This window comes from Theropithecus gelada, chromosome 11 (assembly GCF_003255815.1).
Source record: "Theropithecus gelada isolate Dixy chromosome 11, Tgel_1.0, whole genome shotgun sequence".
In the NCBI taxonomy this organism is placed as follows: Eukaryota; Metazoa; Chordata; class Mammalia; order Primates; family Cercopithecidae; genus Theropithecus; species Theropithecus gelada.
This window is the reverse complement of record NC_037679.1, coordinates 65,496,450-65,518,794: the sequence shown is the minus strand read 5'-3', so window position 1 is coordinate 65,518,794 and position 22,345 is coordinate 65,496,450. Positions and strand designations below refer to the sequence as shown.

Below are 22,345 nucleotides of genomic sequence, written 5' to 3'. Positions count from 1 at the left end.
GAAGAGGGCACTGGACTGACCATCCCAAGAAGCCTGCCAATGGGGAGGGGCAGTCCTCAAAGGAAAATGAGGTAGTATCATATGAAGGAGGAATGGATGCTGGACAGTCACTCTCCCAGCTCTGACAGACTTCCAGCTACTGCTAGCTCACTGCCTCGTGCTTCAACTCTACCCGAGGTATACACAGAATAACTATGGTAATGCTAGAAAAGGCTTGTGAAACAAGGCAATGTCCTCAGCTGATGTCTCTGCATATCCCCTCAAACCAGACACTATGTCACATTCATCTTTGTACCTCCAGCTCCTAGATAGTACCTGTGCACAACAGGCCCTTAATAAATACTTACTGAATGAATAAAAGGAACCTACTTTTCCATTGGGTCTAGTGTTATTTTATTTCTTCATGTCTCCATGTTTTCATTCTTGTCTTGTTTCAGCCTTTCTCCTCCCCACCTACCTCCAAGTTAACACAATCCTACTCATCCTTTAAAGCTCAGTTTGTAGCAACAGACTATAGTGGGCAAAATCATGCATCAAACGAATCCTAAGGACTTTGAAATAAAAAACAGACTCCACCACTCTTTAGTTTTCAATAAGTTACTCAGCCTCACTGAACCTCAGTTTCCTCATTTGTTAAACGACAAGAATAATCCAACCTCATAGGGTTGAATGGAGTTAAAGCCTTATACATATAGTGCCTCCATTAAAATGACAAATAGTGGCTAGCATTAACTACTAGCACAGATGATTGTTATTAGTCATTTTTTCTGCCTTTCCCGGCAGACTGAGCTCTCTGAGGGCAGACTCTGTCTCCCGTATTAATCTGCATCCTCAGTACCTAATATGCATATTCATAAAGTGTTTGCTTATGGAATTAAATTTATCTTCACAATGAAAGAGGTTAAAACAGTTTCATAAATAAAAACAAGTCTATTTCTTTCAAGAATAAATATAAAGAGATTCTTAAAAACTCTTTTTAGTAACATATACCTGCATAGCCTTCCTCCATCAGAAGAAATATAGACACATCGATCTGTAAGATTTGTTGAGATGGAAACAAATTCATTGATATATCCTGCTCTTCTCATGAGTCGAAATGTATTCACCAGCTTTTTGTGGTCGCGAATGACACCCAAGATGTTACCTAGGCAAAAAGAAAGAATAGGTAAGACAGAAATAAAAAATAAACCCAACCTGATTTAATATATCCAACCAATAAAAATAGTAAGCAGCACTAAGCAGTTATTTGAAAATACTGTTATTAACACCTGCAGCCAGTCCACAAGGTTGCATGGAAGCAACAAAGGAAGAATGGTTAAGGGCCAGTCCTTCCAGATGCTGGCTGAGGAATACTGGAAAAGTCAGCTTCATTTTCCTCATCTTTCAGCACAGTGCTGGGGCATGAACTCAGGTCCAAACAACTTGGGTTTGAACACTGGCTCCACCACTTCCACAGGGTGGTAGTAAAGATTAAACGACCTGATCATTTAAAGTACTGAGAATTCTGCTTAGCACCTACTAACTGCTACTATTAAACTGCTTCTTGTTGTAATCATCATCTGTGAAATGGGGAAAACGAACTTTGCTTCCCAAGGTTAGCGGGAGGATTCAAAGAGGCACTGGTTAAAGTGCAGAGTAAAAGCTCACTCAATGTTAGCCTCTGGGATGTAATGAATGAGGCAGTCAGTTAACAGCCCTGCTGAGGCTCTGACCCCTTCCTCACCAGCCCATATAGAAAAGAGTTAATGCCTCCTAGAATGAGCAGAAGGGGGAGTGGAAGAGAGGAAAGACAAGTGATAAGGGATAAGCTCATGGAGCATACTAGTGAGAGGACAGGCACACACAGCAATAAATCAAAAGCAGAAAGAAGAGAGCACACTTCCTGCTGAGTCTCTGGAAGACTTTGAGGGAGGTAGGAAGAGGTATATGAAAGAAGTAACTGGAGTGTGAGCCAGAGGAGAGGGATCCTCTTACCACAGGCTGCTGACATACTGATTATCAGACGGCTAGACAAAGTCAATTCATTATAACAGCTGATATGATAATTTTTGCAGAATGACTCCAATATTTAACTTGTACTTAAAGGTACCATGTTGAACCTTATTCCACTATGGATATGTCAGCAACTGCAAAAGGGCAGACAGCAGCCACTTTCCGCAATGTTACCCTTTAGCTCCGATAGCTATATCCTCTCAGAACCTTGGATAACCCAGCCAACAAAGTAACTATTTCTGTTATCACTGTATTTTCTACCTTTAAGTGAAGGTCAACCTGGGCCCAGAATTAAAGTCTATTTGTGCTTTACATACCAGGATAATAATGGATTCCCTCCCCCTCTTCATAGACTATCTAGGGCCAAGATGTCTCCATAATATACCCACCATTAAGAAACACAAGAAACACATTTGGGTAAGAGAGCTCTTCCCCACATAATAAATTCACATCTTCTACTCCCAAGTTACTGGCTAATTTAACAATGGGTCCATCTTCCATATCAGTTGTGATGTGTGTCATAAGGGCCAAGTTTTTAACCAAACCACATGCCTAAAAAACAAAAGACAGTCATTTCTAAGAATGAACATTAGTAATACAAAGTACAGTCTGCATCTGAAAATAGCTCACTACTTTGCTGGCGGCAATGCAAAGCAGTACCACTTTGTAGGGGATACTGTGGTGATTCACACAAATGTCTTTAGAATATATATATATCCCTTAATCCAGAGGAATTTATCTTCATAACAAGCAAGGATATAAAATAGATTTAGCTACAGAAGTGCTCAGCACAGTACTATTTGTAATTGTAAATGTTGACGGCATCATAAATGCCCAACAAAATTGACTACATTAACAATTACTCCCAGACAACGAAACATTACAGTAATTTTCCTTTATAAGTAAAGGAAAACATTAATAAATGCAGCTACATAAAAATATAAAATTTCTGGCCTGAAATGAGAGACTGTATAAAATAACTGGTCAGTACCCTTAAGTTTCTTGGTCACTAAAGGTAAATAAAGACTGAAAAACTCTTTCAGATTAAAAGAGACAAGGAGACATGACAACTAAAAATAATGTGTGATTCTGGAACAGAAAAAAGACAACAGTGGGACAACTGGCAAAATTTGAATAAGATCCATAGATTATAGTATTGTTCAATGTCATGAGGTTGATAACAGTGCTATGGTTACATAGATGTTCACAGTTGGGAATCTAGATGAAAGATTGTGGAAAATCTTTGTACCAGTTTCATCACTTTTTTGTACATCTAAAATTATTTCAAAATGAAAAGAAAATAAATATTTTAAACATCTATGCAACCCAGTACAGCTCTAAAACAACAATACCAACAAGGACAGAATATAGTAAATAGAAAAAAAATACTTAAGACAGGTGACTTGTAAGATTGTATCTTCAAGTCTTAAAACCATCTGCTGCAGTAACTGTACAAAATAGCTACTTTTTTTTTAGGTTAGCTGAAGCAATCTCTGGGAAATGAAATGTTTCAAAGTTGTATAAATTATACAAAATTTGACAAACTGGATAATTTTAGTGTCAATTTCCATATGGTTTCAGATAAATTAGATAAATAGTTTCTAAAAATCGCAGCTCTATACAGATTCCTATTTTCATCCCTTCCAAATAATGATAAATTCCTACACTTTGGAACCTGCATCTTTTACTTGTCATAATTATTAATTCAGCATATATTCATGGGGCCTCTACTCTAACCAAGGCTCTATGTTAGGAGCTTGAGATACAACAGTGAACCTTCCTTCCTCCAGAATTTTACAATTTAGAAGGAATAGAATCAAGTGAAACTCACAATGTTAACCCAAGGGAGAAAGGACCCTGACACAGGGAGGAGCGGGTGCTACAGAAGCAAAACAATGTAAACTCCCTGGCTTGGTGTTTAGGCAATTGCTTGTTTTTCAATACAAGTGAGTTAGAATCCGCATTAGGTCATGGACTGTATACTCCTAATTGGCTGTGACTGACCCTAACTAAGGACAATAAGGAGCTGCTCAAAAAGAGCCCCTCATGAGCATGAGAGGGTAGGTCTTTCAATCTGCCTTCACAGTCTTATCCCCTCTGTGCATGATTTGATTTTGGGATAAACTAAAATAAGCAAGAGAAACATGGACTGTATTACTTTTAGCTAACACACAGAATCAAATGCTTCTGCAGGTCCTAGTTTTGGAATCATACAAATGTAGTCTCCCAAGCATGTCAATATTTCTTTGCCAGATAAATGATGGACAAAAGAAAGGATATGGCCTGGAGATGGGAACAGAAGCAGAACCCCCCACCCCACCCCATGCACAGACATAGGTATTGCCTCTGACACAGCATCAAGACTCCTCAGATTCCTTACCTCTCCTTCAGGAGTGTCCGAAGGACAAAGCATTCCCCACTGAGATGGCTGGAGGGAGCGAGGACCACTCACTTTTCTTGTTTTTTCAAACTGGGAAGAGATTCTTGTCATCATGCCCAGTGCGGATATATATGACAAGCGAGACAGCACTTGGGTTACACCCTGGCGGTCCATTTTAAATCTCTTTAGAGACCAATTTCCCTGTAGGGAGATGAAAGACGTAAGGCTATTCCTAACCCAATCCTATGTTGTCTGATACTGTGCAGTCACTCCAAGAAGTTCATGGCAAGATCTTCATGCTTACGAAATTAGAACCATGACACATATTCAGAAATCAAAGTGTCACAATTAAAATGAAAGTTTAGTCAAGTCACTTGCTGGGGTTTTCTAGGAAGATAATGAACATTACTGTGTCTAGCAACCATCTCAGAATTGTTCGATGCATAAACTTACCACATCAGAGCCGTCACCTTCTCAGCAACTAATTCTATAATGAAGAGCCAGTTCAACCACAGATTTCCATGGGAAATCATAAGCTAACTGATAAAACACCAGCAATATCTATACACATTTAAGGGAAAACTAGTTTGAAGCTCAAAGAGATCATTTCATGTTGGAATGTGCTATTTGGATGTTTTCCAAAGTTAGTCTTAAGAACAGGAAAATGTAGCAACAGAAAAATAACTCAGGTATCATTTACTTAGGATAATGAACAAACTGAAGGCTTCTTAATTAAGTTTTAAGGAATCTAAAAATAGTATATATATTCATATTAAGAAACATATATTCTCTGTGGCCACTGTGTCATTATTAAAATAGATTCATATCAACTAAATCTTGAACATTAAATTTACTTTATCTTCTTATGCATTAAATATGTTGTATTATTTTGTAGTTGTATTAATTGTATACATTAAAAATATTCTCAAGAATAATTTAAAGATTAAGATTAGAAATTTTTGAAATTTAAATTCATGGTAACATGAATTAACAGTAGAAAACAATATTCATCCAAAAAGCAAAGCAGGCTGGGCGTGGTGGCTCACACCCATAATTCCAGCACTTTGGGAGGCCGAGGTGGGTGGATCACTTGAGGTCAGGAGTTCAAGACCAGCCTGCTAATGTGGCAAAACCTCATCTCTACTAAGAATACAAAAACTAGCTGGGTGTGGTGGTGCACATCTGTATTTCCAGCTACTTGGGAGGCTGGCGTGGGAAGATCACTTGAGCCCAAAAGGCAGGGGCTGCAGGGAGCTGAGATCACACCACTGTACTCCAGCCTGGGAGTAAGATGCTGTCTCAAAAATAAAAATTAAAAAAAAGCAAAGCAGACAATAAGATGTGAACAAAATTGTTGACTCAAGTTTTCTAATTCTAAAGAGAAAAACTGCACCTGCCGTGGTTCTTCATTCCTCCTCAGAGGACCCAGTAAAAGCTAGGAATGTTCTCTTGAGAAAAATGCACATAGAAACAAGAATAAAAATTTTACATTCATTTTTGGACTCTTGTGGATCCCAGGTTAAAAACCCTTGTAGCAGAAAATCTGCTAGGGTTTCAGGAAAAGATTAGGTGATCTGTTTGCATTAAAATATGTAACTTTGGGGGAGCTCCCTCACAAAGTACAGTTTGCTCACTATTATAGTGAAGATCGATCACTTTGGAACCTTGAGTTTCTGAAACGTGGGAAAGAGCTAAACTCTAAGAAACCCTATTAAAAGGCAAAGAAATAGAGCAACTATATATATCCCACAAATTAACCTCTCATATTATCACTTATTTCATTAACTCCTTTTATCCTTGGAGGCAGAATGAATCTAGTAAACTGACTTATGCCCACAGAGTAAGAGTAAATAAGGTAAATAAGTATTCAGCACACAGCTAAAATAGGCAGCAGCTGTTGGCAAGTAGCAAGTAGATGGGAGTGAAGCCAAGATGTTCAGCAAGAGAATTTGTTCTTGTATTCTGTAGGAGTATTACAAAAGGGAGAGACGAGAAACAGACAAGAGGGCTAAAAATGCTCCTTTGAGAAAAATGTATTTGGTAAAAGCATTCTGCTAATAGCAACACTAAGAATTTTAAAGGTTGATCTTTTTCTGTTGTCTAGAGTGGGGCACACCTGTAACTAGGCCTGCTACTGATTTTTGTAATAAGCAGTTCTATCAGGGAGGTAAAGCGGTTTCCTTTAGGGGTAAAAGAAGTACTCAAAATAGCTCTTTTGACCTGAAAATCATGGGCGAGCAAGCAAGGAAAAGTAATTCTAACAGAAGCGTGTTCAAGCACTCTTTGGAGGATTCTCTTCAAATACTCAGGGATCCACCTCAGACAAGTTTGGGCCACTAGAGTTTATGTGCCTAAATAGGGACAAAGGCCTGGTTCACCTCAAATTTAGATGTAGCTGTCATTGTATGGGCCACTCACACAGACCCACTATAAAGTTCTAAAGTCAAGTATTGAAGCAAGTCTGCACTCTTTCATCATTAAGGGAATCAACATGGTAGATTATACTATGCTTTGTTGGGGCAAAATGTCATCCATAAAACTAATTTTATGTCTGGCATGCAAAACATGAACCAGACTTCATCAGATAGACCTATAGTTGTTACGCTTTAAGAAAGGAAGCAAAAACCCATCTGATAACCTTTTCTGAATAGCCCGAGACCCTGACTACACAGCTGCTGCCGAGAACTGAATTCATCCAGCACAGAACTCATTGCTTATGTGAGGAACAGCTGACAGGTCTTCGAAGAATATAAACCTCCTGTGAAATGAAACATTTTGTATTATTTTGAACAAAAGGTTGATAATTAATAAACCTGCCTGAAATGTGTCAATTTTACTACAGAAGAAAATGGGGGAAAGTATTCTTTAAAAGCATGGTTATTAACAGTTAAATGAAGATTTTTCCTCTGTGTAAGAGTATCTATTTTCTTATTGCCTCATATAACAGGAACTATAATTTGGCAGGAAAGTTATAGTAATAAACACTTCAGACTTCCTTTCAAAGTAGAAATTTGTGCTTTGTAAACATTCCTTTCTATATTTCACCTGGATTCTCAAAGTGCTTTAAGTTTTTCTTCTACCAAATAGATTTACAACTAAATTACAAGACCCTAAAAGAGTGACTGACGACTTACAGTAGAAATAGCGTTCACCATGCCATTGGTGATCTGGTCTTGGCGCATGTGTTTGACAACATCAAACTGGGCTGCTCTTTGCTTAGGAATCACCTGGTCGGCAATCTTTTTCATTTCAGAATTAAATTTTTTGAACAAGTCTTCAAAAAGAAGAGATAAAAGCTAAAAAAAAAAAAAGAAAAAAAGGTATATGGTGATTTTTCAAAAAGCACTGCTAGATTATTTTAATAAACTCTGGGTCTTAAGATTTTTAAAAAATAAGATGGAGGAACTGCTTAAAACAGAAAAAAAATTGGTATTTTCAAATTCAGTTTGCCAGATATGTACATAATTTTCTATGTGCTTAACACTGTGCTAGGCATTTAAATGAGAGCAAAGATGATGACATACTCACTGCATTCAAAGACATTTCCTTTAGACCAGTCACTTCTAGACTTTCAGATTTCATTGACCAATGACCTAATTTTTAATTTTACAGATAAAGTTACGCATTAAAACCAAAAAGGATGCAGAGGGAGAAGAATTACTATTAAAAACTCTGAAGATGCCCAAGATGTTTCCTGTATCATTGGTAAAGGTGTAAATTGGTACAATCACTTAGGAAACAGTTTGCCATTATCTACCCATCCCTATGCCCAACAGTTCCTCTCCTAGGTATACCTGCTATAGAAGTGGTTCTCAAACTTTAGCATGTACAGTAATCACTCTGAGGGATTGTTAAAACACAAATTGCAGCTGGGTACGGTGGCTCATGCCTGTAATCCCATCACTTTGGGAGGTAGGTGAGTTGATCACGAGGTCACGAGTTCAAGACCAGCCTGGCCAAGATGGTGAAACCCTGTCTCTACTAAAAATACAAAAATTAGCCAGGCCTGGTGGTGGGCACCTATAATCCCAGCTATTTGGGAAGCTGAGGCAGAGAACTGCTTGAACCCAGGAGGCAGAGGTCAGGAGATCGAGACCATGGTGAAACTCTATCTCTACTAAAAATACAAAATTTTAGCCAGGTGCGGTGGCAGGCGCCTGTAGTCCCAGCTACTCGGGAAGCTGAGGCAGGAGAATGGCGTGAACCTGGGAGGTAGAGGTTGCAGTGAGCTGAGATCGCGCTAGTGCACTCCAGCCTGGATAACAAAGTGAGACTCCACCTCAAAAAAAAAAAAAAAAAAAAACACACATACACACAAATTGCAGGCCCTACCCTTATAGTTTCCAGCTCAGTAGGTCTAAGGTAGTGCCCACGAATATGAATGTCTGATCAGCTCCCAGGAGATGCCAGTGCTGCTGGCAGGGGGAGGGCACTCAAGATACTTATACCAGCTATTTGTAGCAGCAAAAATCTGGAAACCATACAGATAATACGTAGACAAACTGTGGTATACTCATATAATGAAACACTATAAAACAATGAAAATGAACAAAAAATCACTAACCACAAAATCATGGCTGAGTATTAAAAACAAATACTCAGCAAAAGAAACCAGACACAAAACAATATACATATGGCACGATTCCATTTATATAAGGTTCAAAACCCAGCACAACTACATTATATTGTTTAGGAAGGTACAATTAGGTGGTTATACTTTAAAGATTAGGATGCAAATAGTGTAATAGAAGAATCAGCTAAAATTTTAAGGACTTCTTAAAGGCCAAATGTGGACTGCCACACAAGTTCAGAGTTCTTCTGAAGCCCAGGCACGAGAAGTGTCCACACCCACTCACGAGTTCCTTTCTGTGGAGTGCTCATGAAAGGCTGCAGCGAGGCAGAAGACCTGAGAAAGATCCCTTTGCTGGAACACAGGCAATAAAACCCTACCTACCTACTTCCCTGAGCTTTCTTGCATAGGAAGCAACACCTAAGTCCCTGGGAAGGGGGCAGGACACCCTCCTGCCTAGCAAAGTCCCGGGAGGCAAAAAAAACCTCCTCTCAGAGAGGGATAGAAGCAAAAGCTATCTGTCCCTAATCACCCGTGCTCTCCCAACAAGCTCTGCACCTACAGTAACTAGCAACAACAGTCTCCCCCGGAAGAGGTCCAGTAAACCCTCTGATTTCAGGAAAAGGTGCAATGCCAGAGGGAAGAGAAGGGAGAAGCATCTTTCCCTAGGGGAGGAACAGGAAACCTGGTTGGGCAAAGATCCTGCACTGATACACAGCAGGGGCCAGATCTGCAGGGAAGGGGCAGGAAACTGAAAGCTTTCCTTTAGAAAAGGGGGGAAAAAGAAAAGATTGCCCATTCTCATCACTCCTATTCAACATTGTATTGGAGGTGCCATTCAGTTCCATAGGACAAAATAAAGAAATAAAAGATATAAATATTGGAAAAGAAGCAATAAAACTGTCTTTACTTGCAGATAATATGTTTATCCACATAGAAAATCCAAAAGAATCTAAGAAAAAGCCTTAACAGAAATACTACATGTGTTTAGCAAGTTTGCAAGATACAAGGCCAATAAACACAAAGCAACTAAAAATTACTGAAAGAAATTAAAGAAAACTTCAATAGGTGAGATGATAAGTTCATGGATTGGAAAGCTAAATATTATTTAGATAACAGTTCTCCCCAGACTGAACTACAAATTCAAATGCAATCTCAATGAAAAAGCTTGCAGGCTTTTATTATTTGTGAAAATGGAGAAGCTAATTCTAAAACTTAAGTACAAATGTTAAAATTCCTAAGTTTATAATAATACTCAGAAAAAAAAAAAAAACCTTCACTATTCACTTCTGGAGGAAATTAGAGAACTAAATCATTATTCTGCAAACAGGCTTAAAAAAAAATGTAGCAAGCATTTACCCTGCCTTTCCCACGTAAATTACGTTTCAGGGTAACGAAAGGGATGACAATGAAAGTACTCTGTATTAAAAAATTCCAGCTAATAAATGGACCAGGATGAAAATGTTAGAATATCATTATTTTGCATGCCCTAACGAGATAATGAATAAAGGAAATGATCATCATCAGATGCTAAATAAAACTATCAGGAGAAAAGTTGATGGGGAACTTAATGGATGAATCAGGGACCCAAACACCTAAATCCAATGATCAATTTCAATGGCACAAAAAGTGTATAAAATCAGACATTACAGGATAGGATATACCCCCACCACCCATGAAGTGTTCTAGTCCCAAACCAAACCAAACCAAAATCGGAACACCATTTATCCTCTAGATTTAACTTCTGGTTTATAAGAAATTTAGGAGGGAGAGGAAATAAATAAATAAATAAATAAATAAATACATATATATATATATATATATGTTAAAAGACACCATGAGGGCTGGGCACGGTGGCTCACATCTGTAATCCCAGCACTTTGGGAGGCCAAGGTGGGCAGATTATGAGGTCAGGGCTTTGAGACCAGCCTCACCAACATGGCGAAACCCCATCTCTACTAAAAATACAAAAATTAGCCGGGTGTGGTGGTGGGTGCCTATAATTCCAGTTACTCAGGAGGCCGAGGTAGGAGAATCACTTGAACCCGGGAGGCGGAGGTTGCAATGAGCTGAGGTTGTACCACTGCACTCCAGCCTGGGCGACAGAGTAAGACTCCGTCTCAAAAAAAAAAAAACACCATAAAGATACGTGATAGTTAATTTTAGGTGTCGACTTGACTGGGTTAAGGAATGCCCAGAAGGTTGGTAAAGCATTATTTCTGGGTGTATCTCTGGGGGTGTTTCTGGAAGAGATTGACATTTCAATCAGTGGGCTGAGTAAGGAAGATCTGCCCTCAACCAATGTGAGTGGGCATCATCCAAACTGTTGAGGACATAGAACAAAAAAATCAGAAGAAAGGCAAATTTATTATCTCTTCTGGAGCTGAGACACCCATCTTCTCCTGGCCTTGGACATCAGAACTCTAGGTTCTCAGTCGTTCAGCCTCAGTCTGGGAGTAAACACCATCACCTCCCTGGTTCTCAGGCCCTTGGACTTTGACTAAACTATACCACTAGCTTCTCTGGTTCTCCAGATTGCAGACAGCACATTGTGGGACTTCTCTGTCTCCATAATCACAAGTGCCAATTCCCATAATCAATTCCTTCCTATCTTATCTATCCATCTATCTAAAAAATTTTAACGTGTGAAAACATATGAAAAATTTTAAGGTGTGAAAAATTTTAGTCATGTCTTTTAGAGACATATTTTTAAGTATTTACAGAATGTTATTTGACAGCTGAGATAATGAAATGATTTGATGGCTACAATTTGTTTAAACAACACAATTTGGGGAATAAGGGGAGGGGAAAGAATTGAGAAGGGTATAGATGAAACAACATTGCCTTCCACTGATAACAGTTGAAGGTCTGTGATGGATATATAGGAGTTAATTTTACTATTCTATTTTTGTGTATTTTGGAAAATGTTATTAATATTTTTATTTAAAATGTTAACCAAAAACCCTTAAAAACTTAGAAATAAATCTGAAAGAGGTGCAAGACCTTCATGAATAAAATTATAAATCTTTATTGAAAAACATCAAAGAAAACCAAAATAATGAAAGGAAAATATTCATGGATTAAAAAGTCTACATATTTTAAGATTACAAATCTTCTCCAAATTGATCTACAGTTCCAATACAACGCCAATTAGAATCCCTAGAAGATTTATTTTGATGAAAATTGACAAAATAACTCTAAAATTTATATGGAAAAGCTAAGACCCTGAAATAGCCAAGACATTCCTAAAAAAGCTGAAGGTACTAATGAGTACATAGACAACCTGACCAATGGATAGATCAAAGAGTCCAGAAAAGATCTGCACATATAATAAAACTTGTTATATGATAGAGATGCATTTTGGATCAGTGAGGAAATGAAAGACTATACAATAAATGGAGCTGGGATAACCAGTTATCCATTTGGAAAACAAATGAAATTGGATTCCTTACTTCATTACAGATGAACAAAAGAACAAATACTAAACACACAAGCTTAAAAAATAAAGAGCACTGTATTAGTCTGTTCTTGCCTTGCTATAAAGAAACAACTGAGACTGTGTACTTTATAAAGAAAAGAGGTTTAATTGGTTCATGGTTTAGCAGGCTGTATAGGAAGCATGATGCTGCCATCTGCTCAGTTTCTGGGGAGGCCTCAGGAAACTTACAATTATGGCAGAAGGCAAAGGGGAAGCAAGTATGTCTTATATGGTCAGAGCAGGAAGAAGAGGGAGAAGGGGGCGATGCTACACATTTTTTTTTTAAATTTATTTATTATTATTATACTTTAAGTTGTAGGGTACATGTGCATAATGTGCAGGTTTGTTACATATGTATATTTGTGCCATGTTGGTCTGCTGCACATTTTAAGCAACCAGATCTCATGAGAATTCTATTAAGAGAATGGCACTAGAAGGATGGTGCTAAACCATTAAAAACCACCCCCATGATCCAATCACCTCCCACCAGGCTCCACCTCCAGCATCGGGGATTACATGTCAACATGAAATTTGGGTGGGGACACAGATTCAAACCATATCAAGCACTATTAAAAGTAAGATAGCTAACAAATGACTGCAACTAAAAGCACAAATTAGTAGCATTTTAAAATACTATAAAGTTGGCTGGGTGCTGTGGCTCATGCTTGTAATCCTAGCACTTTGGGAGGCTGAGACAGGTGGATCACTTGAGGTCAGGAGTTCGAGACCAGCCTGGCCAACATGGCAAAACCCCATCTCTACTAAAAACACAAAAATTAGCTGGGTGTGGCAGTACACGCCTGTAATCCCAGCTACCTGGGAGGCTGAGGCAGGAGGATTGCCTGAACCCAGGAGGTGGAGGTTGCAGTGAGCAGAGATCACACCACTGCACTCCAGCCTGGGTAACAGAGCCAGACTCTGTCTCCAAAAAAAAAAAAAAAAAAAGTGTGTGTGTGTGTGTGTGTGTGTATATATATATATATAGTTATTTAAAAAAGAATGTAGACTGGAAGAGGATATTTGCAACACATATAACAAAAAATTAGGATGCAAAATACACAAAAATCTCCATGAAATCAATAACAAAAATGGGAAAAACCCAAAAGACATTTCAAAGAAAACAAGAATAATCAATAAGTACATGAAAAGGGGCTCAACCTCATTAATAATGTAGAAAATGCAAATTAAGACCACAAGGAGAAGCCACTTTGCACCTATTAGACAAAAACTTAAAAGTTTTTGATACTAAGTCATAGGATGGAGATCATCAGAAATTCATATACAATGTAATGTTAGAAATACCTGGGAAACCAGTTTGGCATTCTCCAGTTCAGGTAAAAATTTAACTTGACTCTGACTCCATGACTAGGTAATCCTCCTTAGAGAAACTCTTGCATATGGAAACCAGGAGATAAAAATAAGAATGCCAGTGCTGCTGTGGTTTTTTTTTTTTTTTTGCTTTTTTTTTTAAAAAATGTCAAATGGGGAGAAACAATACAAAGTCCTTGATCAGTAGAATGAATAAAGTGGTATTCACCATACTGTATCACATCTTGACACAATGGAAAACAGAAATGAAAATGAACTACAGTGACATGCAACAATATAGATACATGTTAATGTTGAAAGAAGAAAAAAATTGCAGAGAAATTATATGGTACGGATCTATTTCTATAAAGCTCAAAAGTAAGCAAAGCTTATACTGTAATAAATAATTTTAAAACTTTAAAATTAAAAATGTAAATGATATAATAAATCAATAAATTAAAAAATGCAAAAGTTCAGGACAGTAGGGGAAAGTGAAGAACAGAGTAGGGGGTACATAGGTAAATGAAACGGTATTGGTAATAGTCTAGTTGTTGAGTAGTGGCTTTGAGGGTGTTCATTTTATTTGTACCCTTCACAACATATAAATGTAACATTTTAATTTTTATGTTAAAAATTACCTATAAATGCTATTAAACCACAGTGATATTTTAAAACCGTGAGATTATGGAAGCCAAATCAATGGGATGGAACAGTGACTCATGAAAACAGACTAGGTGGCTGTGTTTCCCGAATTGGTAGAGTAGGTCCTATCAGATGGATTCATCTGCAGATAATAATTATAAATTCTGGACAAAACATTTAAAAACTTTTTGAAGGCACTCGGGAGTGTTGAAAAGCAGGACACTGAGAGTGAATGGCACTGAGTACATGTCTCATTTTTAAGGCTTTTCACCTAAGGGTAGGCCACATTAATAAAAAGAGTCCAAGCCACATCGGGAAGCTGAAACTCAGAGAAAGACCAGTGGTCTTACTGGACTGGAGAAACAGAAGAAAAAGATCTGAACTACTGGATTTGAGTAGCTGGAAGGTGAAGGGGAATTCCATAAAGGAGAGAACGCAAGGAAGAAAACTCCAAATTATGTATATAAAGTTTGCCCAAATCTCTGGCTGATCCCTGAACTAAACATTGAGCAGTATGGCCCATGCCCACCCCTCCCCTGCGCCCCACTGCCCCACATCTGGGTGGGGACTATTTGACCAATAGAATAAACATAAGTGATGTTGTGACTTTCAGTCTAGGTCATTAAGGTCACACAGTTTCTTGTCTACAGGAAACATTTACTCTTGGATTCCTGAGCCACCGAATGTGACAACTCTGGAAAGACCTGAGCCTAGCTTTCCAGCCCTTCCTACCATCCTCTAGCAGAACACCAACCAACCAACCTCCATCAACACCATGTGAAACAGAAGAATCAAATAGCCAAGTCCCGCCTGAGTTCTTGACCCACAAAACTGTGAGGTATGTATAATAAAATGGTTGTTTTAAGCCACTGTTTTTAGATAGCATGTAACAGAGTAACATAACCAGAATGCCAGTTATATCAAGTTCATAAAAAATAAAAAAGCAAAACTAAATAGCTGGCTCACTACAAATAAAAAACAGGCAGACTTCTTCAATAATATAACAGATATTATGAATACTAAATACCCCTATAAAATTAATTCGATTAGTTTTTTCCCTTTGTACACATCTTTTTTCTTTGCAGTGGAAGAAAAAAGCCCAATATATTTGTGATCTAAGTTAAATAACAAAACATTAAAGTAATATGGGGGGCATATTTATACTAATTAATTTCTTAAAGAATTCTGAGGTTCAGTGAAATATGTTTAAGCAAGATTTTCCAAATTCCATATTGACTATATTCCTGCATGTTTCTGATAGGTAGTTTTCTGACTCAGAATGAAGAAGGTATTCAAAGCAAATGAATCTTCTCCTCTAGCTAGTGCCAAAGAAGGAATTTCCTAAGTGGAATTGGATTTCATGCTTTTCCTTCTTTAAAGTTAAGACATGTCCTTCCACTTTTCTACTAAGACCAACTTTTCAGATAGAAAAGACTGGATCTTGAATTTGAATTTACTATGTCAGAAGTGTTCTAAAGAGAAAACTTCCTCCTCTGAGAGCTTAATCCTTTCTTACAGTGAGACCCAGCAGTTTCACTCTTGGAAAGAAAGAATATGGGAATGGAAGCAGGTGCAGAGGGGTGAGAGGGGATGAAGAAGCCCATTCCAGCAACTTCCTGTGGAAACTGGCAAAAGGAGCTTGAATAAGCATCCTGAACAGAATCGAATGCCCTTAACCTAAACAATAAAAGCTCAGCTCTATTTTAATTAGTTCCTTACACTTAGACACTTTTGTCTCAAATTATGACAAAGTTTTTTTGGATCCCAGCTGAATTTATTGTAGCCCCTTGATTCAAACACGAGGAAACGTTCTGGTACTAAACAAGTAAAAAGTAAGAGCACAGTCAACAGAAATACTGCCTCATTATTAAATTTCCCCACTCCTAAAATTTCTGTTTAAAAGAAAAAATGCTGTCCAAGTTCACAGAGCAGTGAGAAACCACAAGGCCATCCACACAATAAACCACATTATTTAGGTCAAAAGTAAAATGACTAAAAGGGAAGGAATGCTGGTGATAATATTCAATACCTTGCTAGTATAAGGCCTTTCAGCCTGTTTAAGACAGGAGCAGTAAAGAGCAAATCATATTTCAGTGAAAAATGCTGACAGCTCATCAATTGATTTTCAATGAAAATGCTTAAAAAATTAATAAAGAAGTTAAGCTGCTGAAATACAGTTTCACCAATTAGCTTAATGTCAGAGAATTCTAATTAGGCGTCTTGAGATTGCTATTTAGTGTTTAAGCCTTCAGAGTGCCAAATTCTCCTTTTCACACAAACTGGTTGCAAAATTAAAGACATTAGGCAGCCTTAATTACATTATCAGAACAGCTGGGATTAGGCAATCTCTGAAGTCAAGACGGCATTCTTTTGTCATAGGGTGGAAATCCCTGGCTTTCCAGGGTGCCGGATTTTGGTGCCATTCCATATCTCACCCATACAAAGCAAGCTGCATTAGAAACAAAAAATTTGCAGACAAAGAATAGAGTAATGCTCAGCAAATAATGAACACATTACCGAAAAAGAAAAGGTAGGTGAAAGATTAAGCCTGAAATCGGTAGGTTTTGCTAACACCTCTACTGGCGGCTGGCCTGCCAACCCTCTTGTGGCAGCAAGACTGAGGGAAAGCTCTGTGAACCTGCTTGGCCAGTGGAGACAACTCTGTTATCTAAAGCTGAAGCACATTTATGCTCCCTCATCCCATGGGGTGTGAAATTAGCAGCTATTGTTTTTACATATTTTTGCCAACACAATGCCTTTTGTGTCTTTACATTGTTTATAAAGCTATGTTTTCTTGCACATGGGAACCCTCTTTTTAATTCTAATTTTTTAAGCAACAGGATCAGCTCTCCTTTCCCCCCTTGTTACTCCATTCCTTATTCCTGTAAACAATCAACTTTTTTTAATGGACTCATTTAACACCATGATTTTTCCCAAGTAAAAAACAGTAAAAACGGGATTGATGGTGAGGATACCCATAATTCCTTGCACAGTGGTCAATCTGAAGGTGGCCAAAAACCTAACTGCTAAGTAGTGGCCATTAACCAAACAGAGCTTCCTCAGTAGTCCAGATACTAATTTTTTTTTCCCAAAACCTAAAATTACTATAATTTCAGAATTCTAGTTTTTAAATTTTAGTTGTGGTACTATCTGCTATCTGCTGTGACCATCCCAGCCCCACTATCTCTCATCTGGAAAACTGCTACAGTTTCTAGCCAGTCCACTCTTGGCCTGTTCATCTCCACATCAGATCTTTCTAAACTAAAAATCAGATCGTGTCACTTCCCTGACTAAAACCCTTCAATAGTCTTCTGCTGCATGTAGAATTAAATCCAAGTCTCTTTTCATGACATACAGGGCCCCAGATAATCCGGCCTCCACATGGGTCTCCAGTGTCATTTCTCACCATCCTGACACCTCACTCACTCCAGTCACACTGACCCTCTATCAGTTCCTCCAGTCCCTAAACTCATTCCTGCCTTAGGAGATGTGAACTTGGTTGTGTCTCTTGCTGGAATGCAGTTTGCAAGGCTGCATGAGAGCAACTTCTCCTTATTCAAATATCAGCCTGCACATATGTGGAAATAACGAGATGAATATAAATGGTTCCTGTCCTCAATGAGCTTACAACCTAAAAGAGGGAAGAAGCATGGAAGTAAAGAATTATATGTTAATTTAGCATGCAAATAAAGACTTGAATAAACTGCTACTGGCCTAAGGAAGACAGAGCAACTAACTGCACCTAGGAGGTTATAGTTACAGTTTCAGAGAGGGCTCAAATGATGAATAAGGAGGCGCTCCTCTTTAGAGAGAGGGTGAAAGGGATATGAGGGAGGTGCAGCTTCGGTAAAAGGCATAACTCAAAGGAATGGAGTGATAGAAGAGCATTATGGTATGTTTGAGAAGATGTAAGTGGCTCACTTTGGCATAAGATGAGGCTGGAAAGGCACAGAGGGGCATGATCATCGAGGATCCTGCAGGCTCTGTGAAAGAATCTAAACATTCTTCTACAGAGGAGACTGTGCTTATGAATTCCATGGAGGAGTTTCAGGGGAAGGGGAAGGAGGCAGAGAACCCCTCTGTCCCACCTCAACCAGAAAGGCTCAACTTTTATCTGTTTTAATATTGGGATTCCAACTAAGAGTTCATGCTTGAAAAACTCTGAAACCTACATCTGAAGCTCAGGTCTGCTGCGGATGTTCCTGGGAAAAGGACGTGTGCTTCACCTAATCACACAGAGAATGCTCAGGAATGTGTTGGGATTGCTTGGTACCAAGTGAATAGGCAGGCACATGGCCAGAGCCTCCAGACAGACAGATGGGAGGGGCAGCCAAGAACAAGAGAAGGCACATGGAGGATTCAAATGAATTGATGCTGTGTTCATTCTTAAATTGAATGGGAATATATAAGTATTTGCTTTATCAGACTTAATGCACACATTATATATAGTGGTGTGTATGCAATTTTTCATAACTAAAAAGCACATACACAAGCAGGTATATGTCAATTTCTGTAGCAACAGACACATTTAACTGATTAAATTCCCCCTTAAGTCAAAGGGCTTGGCAGTAATGGTCAAATAACATTCTCGGACATTACTGGTTTGAAAATCTGTTTCAAACTAATGAGAGCAAACTGTTCCTTTATATAATTTCTTTTGAACTTGCAAAACCTGACTCCAAACTTGCCCATGACAAAGGTCCTCAAGGAAGCCCCACTAAGCATAAATTCACACAGAGGCCTGAATAGTTTTCAGGGCAAGAGTTTCCAAAGATTTAACTTTAAAATGCCAGTTAATAAAGACATTTGTATATGCATAGAGTGTCTCTGGAAGGATAGAGGAAAGTATAGGAAAAGTGACTTTCTGGAAAGGAGAACTGGGGAATTCAGTCAGATGGAAAGGAGGGTCACAGGTGGGTCACTTTTCACTGCAAACCTTTTTGCTTAAAATTCTTTGTGCTATGCTATTTTTAAAAAAAATATTTGCTAAGAATGACTCCCGCTATTTTACTATGTTTATTATTTTTACTGCCAACATTATTTTTTAAAAATCATAACACTTTTTTTAAAAAAAATTAAAGATATTTGTTTAAATTGGCAAAATAAATGAACAACCATCAGAATAACAAAAGAAGTGTCTTGGGCTCTGCAAAACCTCATTCTAGGCCGGGTGGTATCATTCATGGATATATATCTCCTGGGAAAATTCCAGGGGACTCAGGAAGTAGTACCTCTAATTAGGAACATGCCAGTGCTTTATATAACCATATCCCTAAGTTACCATATCTTTAGTTATTATGGAAGCTTGGCATCCTCTTCTTATCAACCATACAATCATCCCTCTGTGACAACCACACAGACTGATCTCCTAAGAATTGTCACCAACAACAGACTCTACATTCCTAAAAGATGATTTGGCTGACACATTCCCTAACTTGGCATCTTCCATTAACCACGTCGCATCTCACTGTAGTGACCTCACTGCTTTCAGAGGGAGCCATTCAAACAGCCTAAGCACAAGAGTGAGAAGATCGTATTTGTGTGTTGAAATAATTTTATTAGCACTGTGGAAGATGAATGGAGTTGGGGTGAAGCTAAGAACAGAGAGGCTCGTTAGGAGGTTACACTGAAGTTGAAGGCCTGTGCTCTAACAGTTACACTGGAGATAAATTAGAGATGCATTTAGGAAATGGCACAGGATTTGATGATTTGACAAACCTGATGTGTAGACTGAAGGAACAGGAAGAGTCTGGAGTGACACAGAGGTTCCCAGCTCAGCAGCATAGGTAGATGGCACTGCTAACTGATTAAGACAGCAATGAAGAAAGAATATCAGAATTCAAAGGGGCTTTAAAGTAAACTATTTTAGAACATGTAATTAACTGATTCATTACTACAACAAATATGTGATGACACTATATCTGGGGCATCTTATTAGTTGCAAAGTTTAGTAAGATGAACAAGAAAGATGTAGTCTCTGTCCTCATGAAGCTTCAAGTCTACCGTGAAAATGAAGGGACCTCTGCTGCTTGGAGCACACTGGGTTAGATTCTCTGAGGAGTCTGGTTACTACAATATGACTAGATTCTGGATAAAATATGCTTCTCACATACTGCTGGGCTTGCAGGAAGAATAAGAAAATTCCAAGGTACCCTCTCCCCTAACCACCCCTTAGCTCTCCAAGAGTCACGAGATTAAAAAATGAGGTGAAGCCACGGTAGGGAGTAGGGAGCAATAAGCAAATCCAAATGGCAGAGTTGCCCTGAGAATAAATACTGATATCAGCTTAGGGACCTGGAGACTAAATCAAAGTTCAGTGACAAGATGAAGGAGTGAGCCTGAAACTCAAAATCCTCAGAATCATGTAAGAAGACTTAGAAGTTCCAGGTCAGCACTATTCCCTGCAAAAGAAAATACATATCCCCAAAAGAAAATATCCCTAGTATAGCACCCAGAATCTGAGCTCAATTAAATATGAGTTCATAAATAAAGATCGCTGAACTTACAAGGAACCAATCTACCTTAAGAGTAATCAAAAACAACTAACTCAGCAGCTTTAGAACATTAGATACTGGAATTACTATATTTCACTAATTGGAATTTTTTTTTTTTTTTTTTCTGAACGTGGGATACATCTTAACACTTAGCACTGTGTCATAATTTAACCGGTGATGTGTTTTGTTTCTTAGTAGAAATAAAAATAGTGGTCCACCTTATAATTAATGGCATATTAGATTCTAGATGCTAAAATATAGTTTACTGATATGAAATTTAAAAAGCTATGTAAATCAATGAAGAAATAAAAATACACACAAAATAAGATGATCAAAATCATTCTAACTTTTCTGAATGTTTGAGAATTTTCATCATAAAATGTAAAACCAATAAATTACCAAAAATATATGAAAAAGCCTTCTATAAAAGTAAACAACAAAAAACTCAATTACTGAACATGGCTGGATAGAAAATGAACTAAGAGCTAAATCAGAAAAACAATCACACAGAATGCAGTAAAGGAACAAAGATAATAGAAAAAAGAAAACAGAGGTTAAGAGATATGGAAAAAAATGAGAGTTTAAAGCACACTTAATTGGAAAATCTGAAAAAGAGAATAGAAAGAAGAGAGGATAGGCAACATTTGAAGAGATAATAGCTGAGAATTTTTCTGAATTGATTAAAGACATTAATCCAGGGATAACAGGAACACGCACATACCAAGCAAAATAAATAAAAGAAATTCACACCAAGGCATATCATAAAGAAAACTACAGAATAACAAAAGTCAGGAGAAGATCTTAAAAGCACCTAGAGCAATAAGACAGAACATCTATGAAGGAATTACAATGGTTCTGTGCCATTCAAGGTACGGTATACATCATTCATCTAATCCCATAACAATCCTATAAGGTACATGGCATGAACCCCATTTTTATAGACAGGGAACCTGAGGCAGAAGGAGGTGAAATATTTGCCTAAAGTAAAAAAACAAAAACAAATAAACTAGTAAATGGTGAGAGATAATAAATATCAATCTAGAAATGTACATCTAACAAAACTCTCACCTAAACTAAGGCCTAAACTTAAGAGCTAACACTATAAAACTTTTAGAAGAAAACATTCGGGAAATCTTCCTGACACTGAATTTGTCTATAATTTCATGAATATGACACCAAAAGCACTGGAAACAAGAGAAAATAATAGACAAATAGGACTATTTCAAAATTAAGAACCGTTGTGCATCAAAGGACACCGTCAAGAAAGTGAAAAAGCAACCTACAGAATAGGAGAAAATAATTGTAAACTATTTCTGGAGCTTTTTAGATACTTGCTAACCAAAGATTTGTGGATGCTTGCTAGCCATTTGAAAGATACACACACTCTTGAAATAAAATGTCATTTATCAGCTAAGACTTAAAATGAGATTAGCGATATCCTCACTAACCCACCTCTACCACGTCACCAAAACAATCAGGGA

General features: G+C 37.9%; 1 protein-coding gene across 2 annotated transcripts in view; it reads right to left on the bottom strand.

Moving 5' to 3' along the window:
- The window catches only part of POLR3B (RNA polymerase III subunit B), a 136,586-nt gene that overhangs the window by 65,363 nt on the left and 48,878 nt on the right, over window positions 1-22,345 (bottom strand). For both annotated transcript variants that reach the window (XM_025401163.1, XM_025401164.1), the window contains exons 13-16: window positions 7,507-7,668; window positions 4,373-4,573; window positions 2,382-2,544; window positions 991-1,144 (exon numbers count right to left, since the gene is read on the bottom strand). In XM_025401163.1, the coding sequence (XP_025256948.1) occupies window positions 991-1,144; window positions 2,382-2,544; window positions 4,373-4,573; window positions 7,507-7,668 (680 nt within the window). The remainder of the gene's footprint in view (window positions 1-990; window positions 1,145-2,381; window positions 2,545-4,372; window positions 4,574-7,506; window positions 7,669-22,345) is intronic.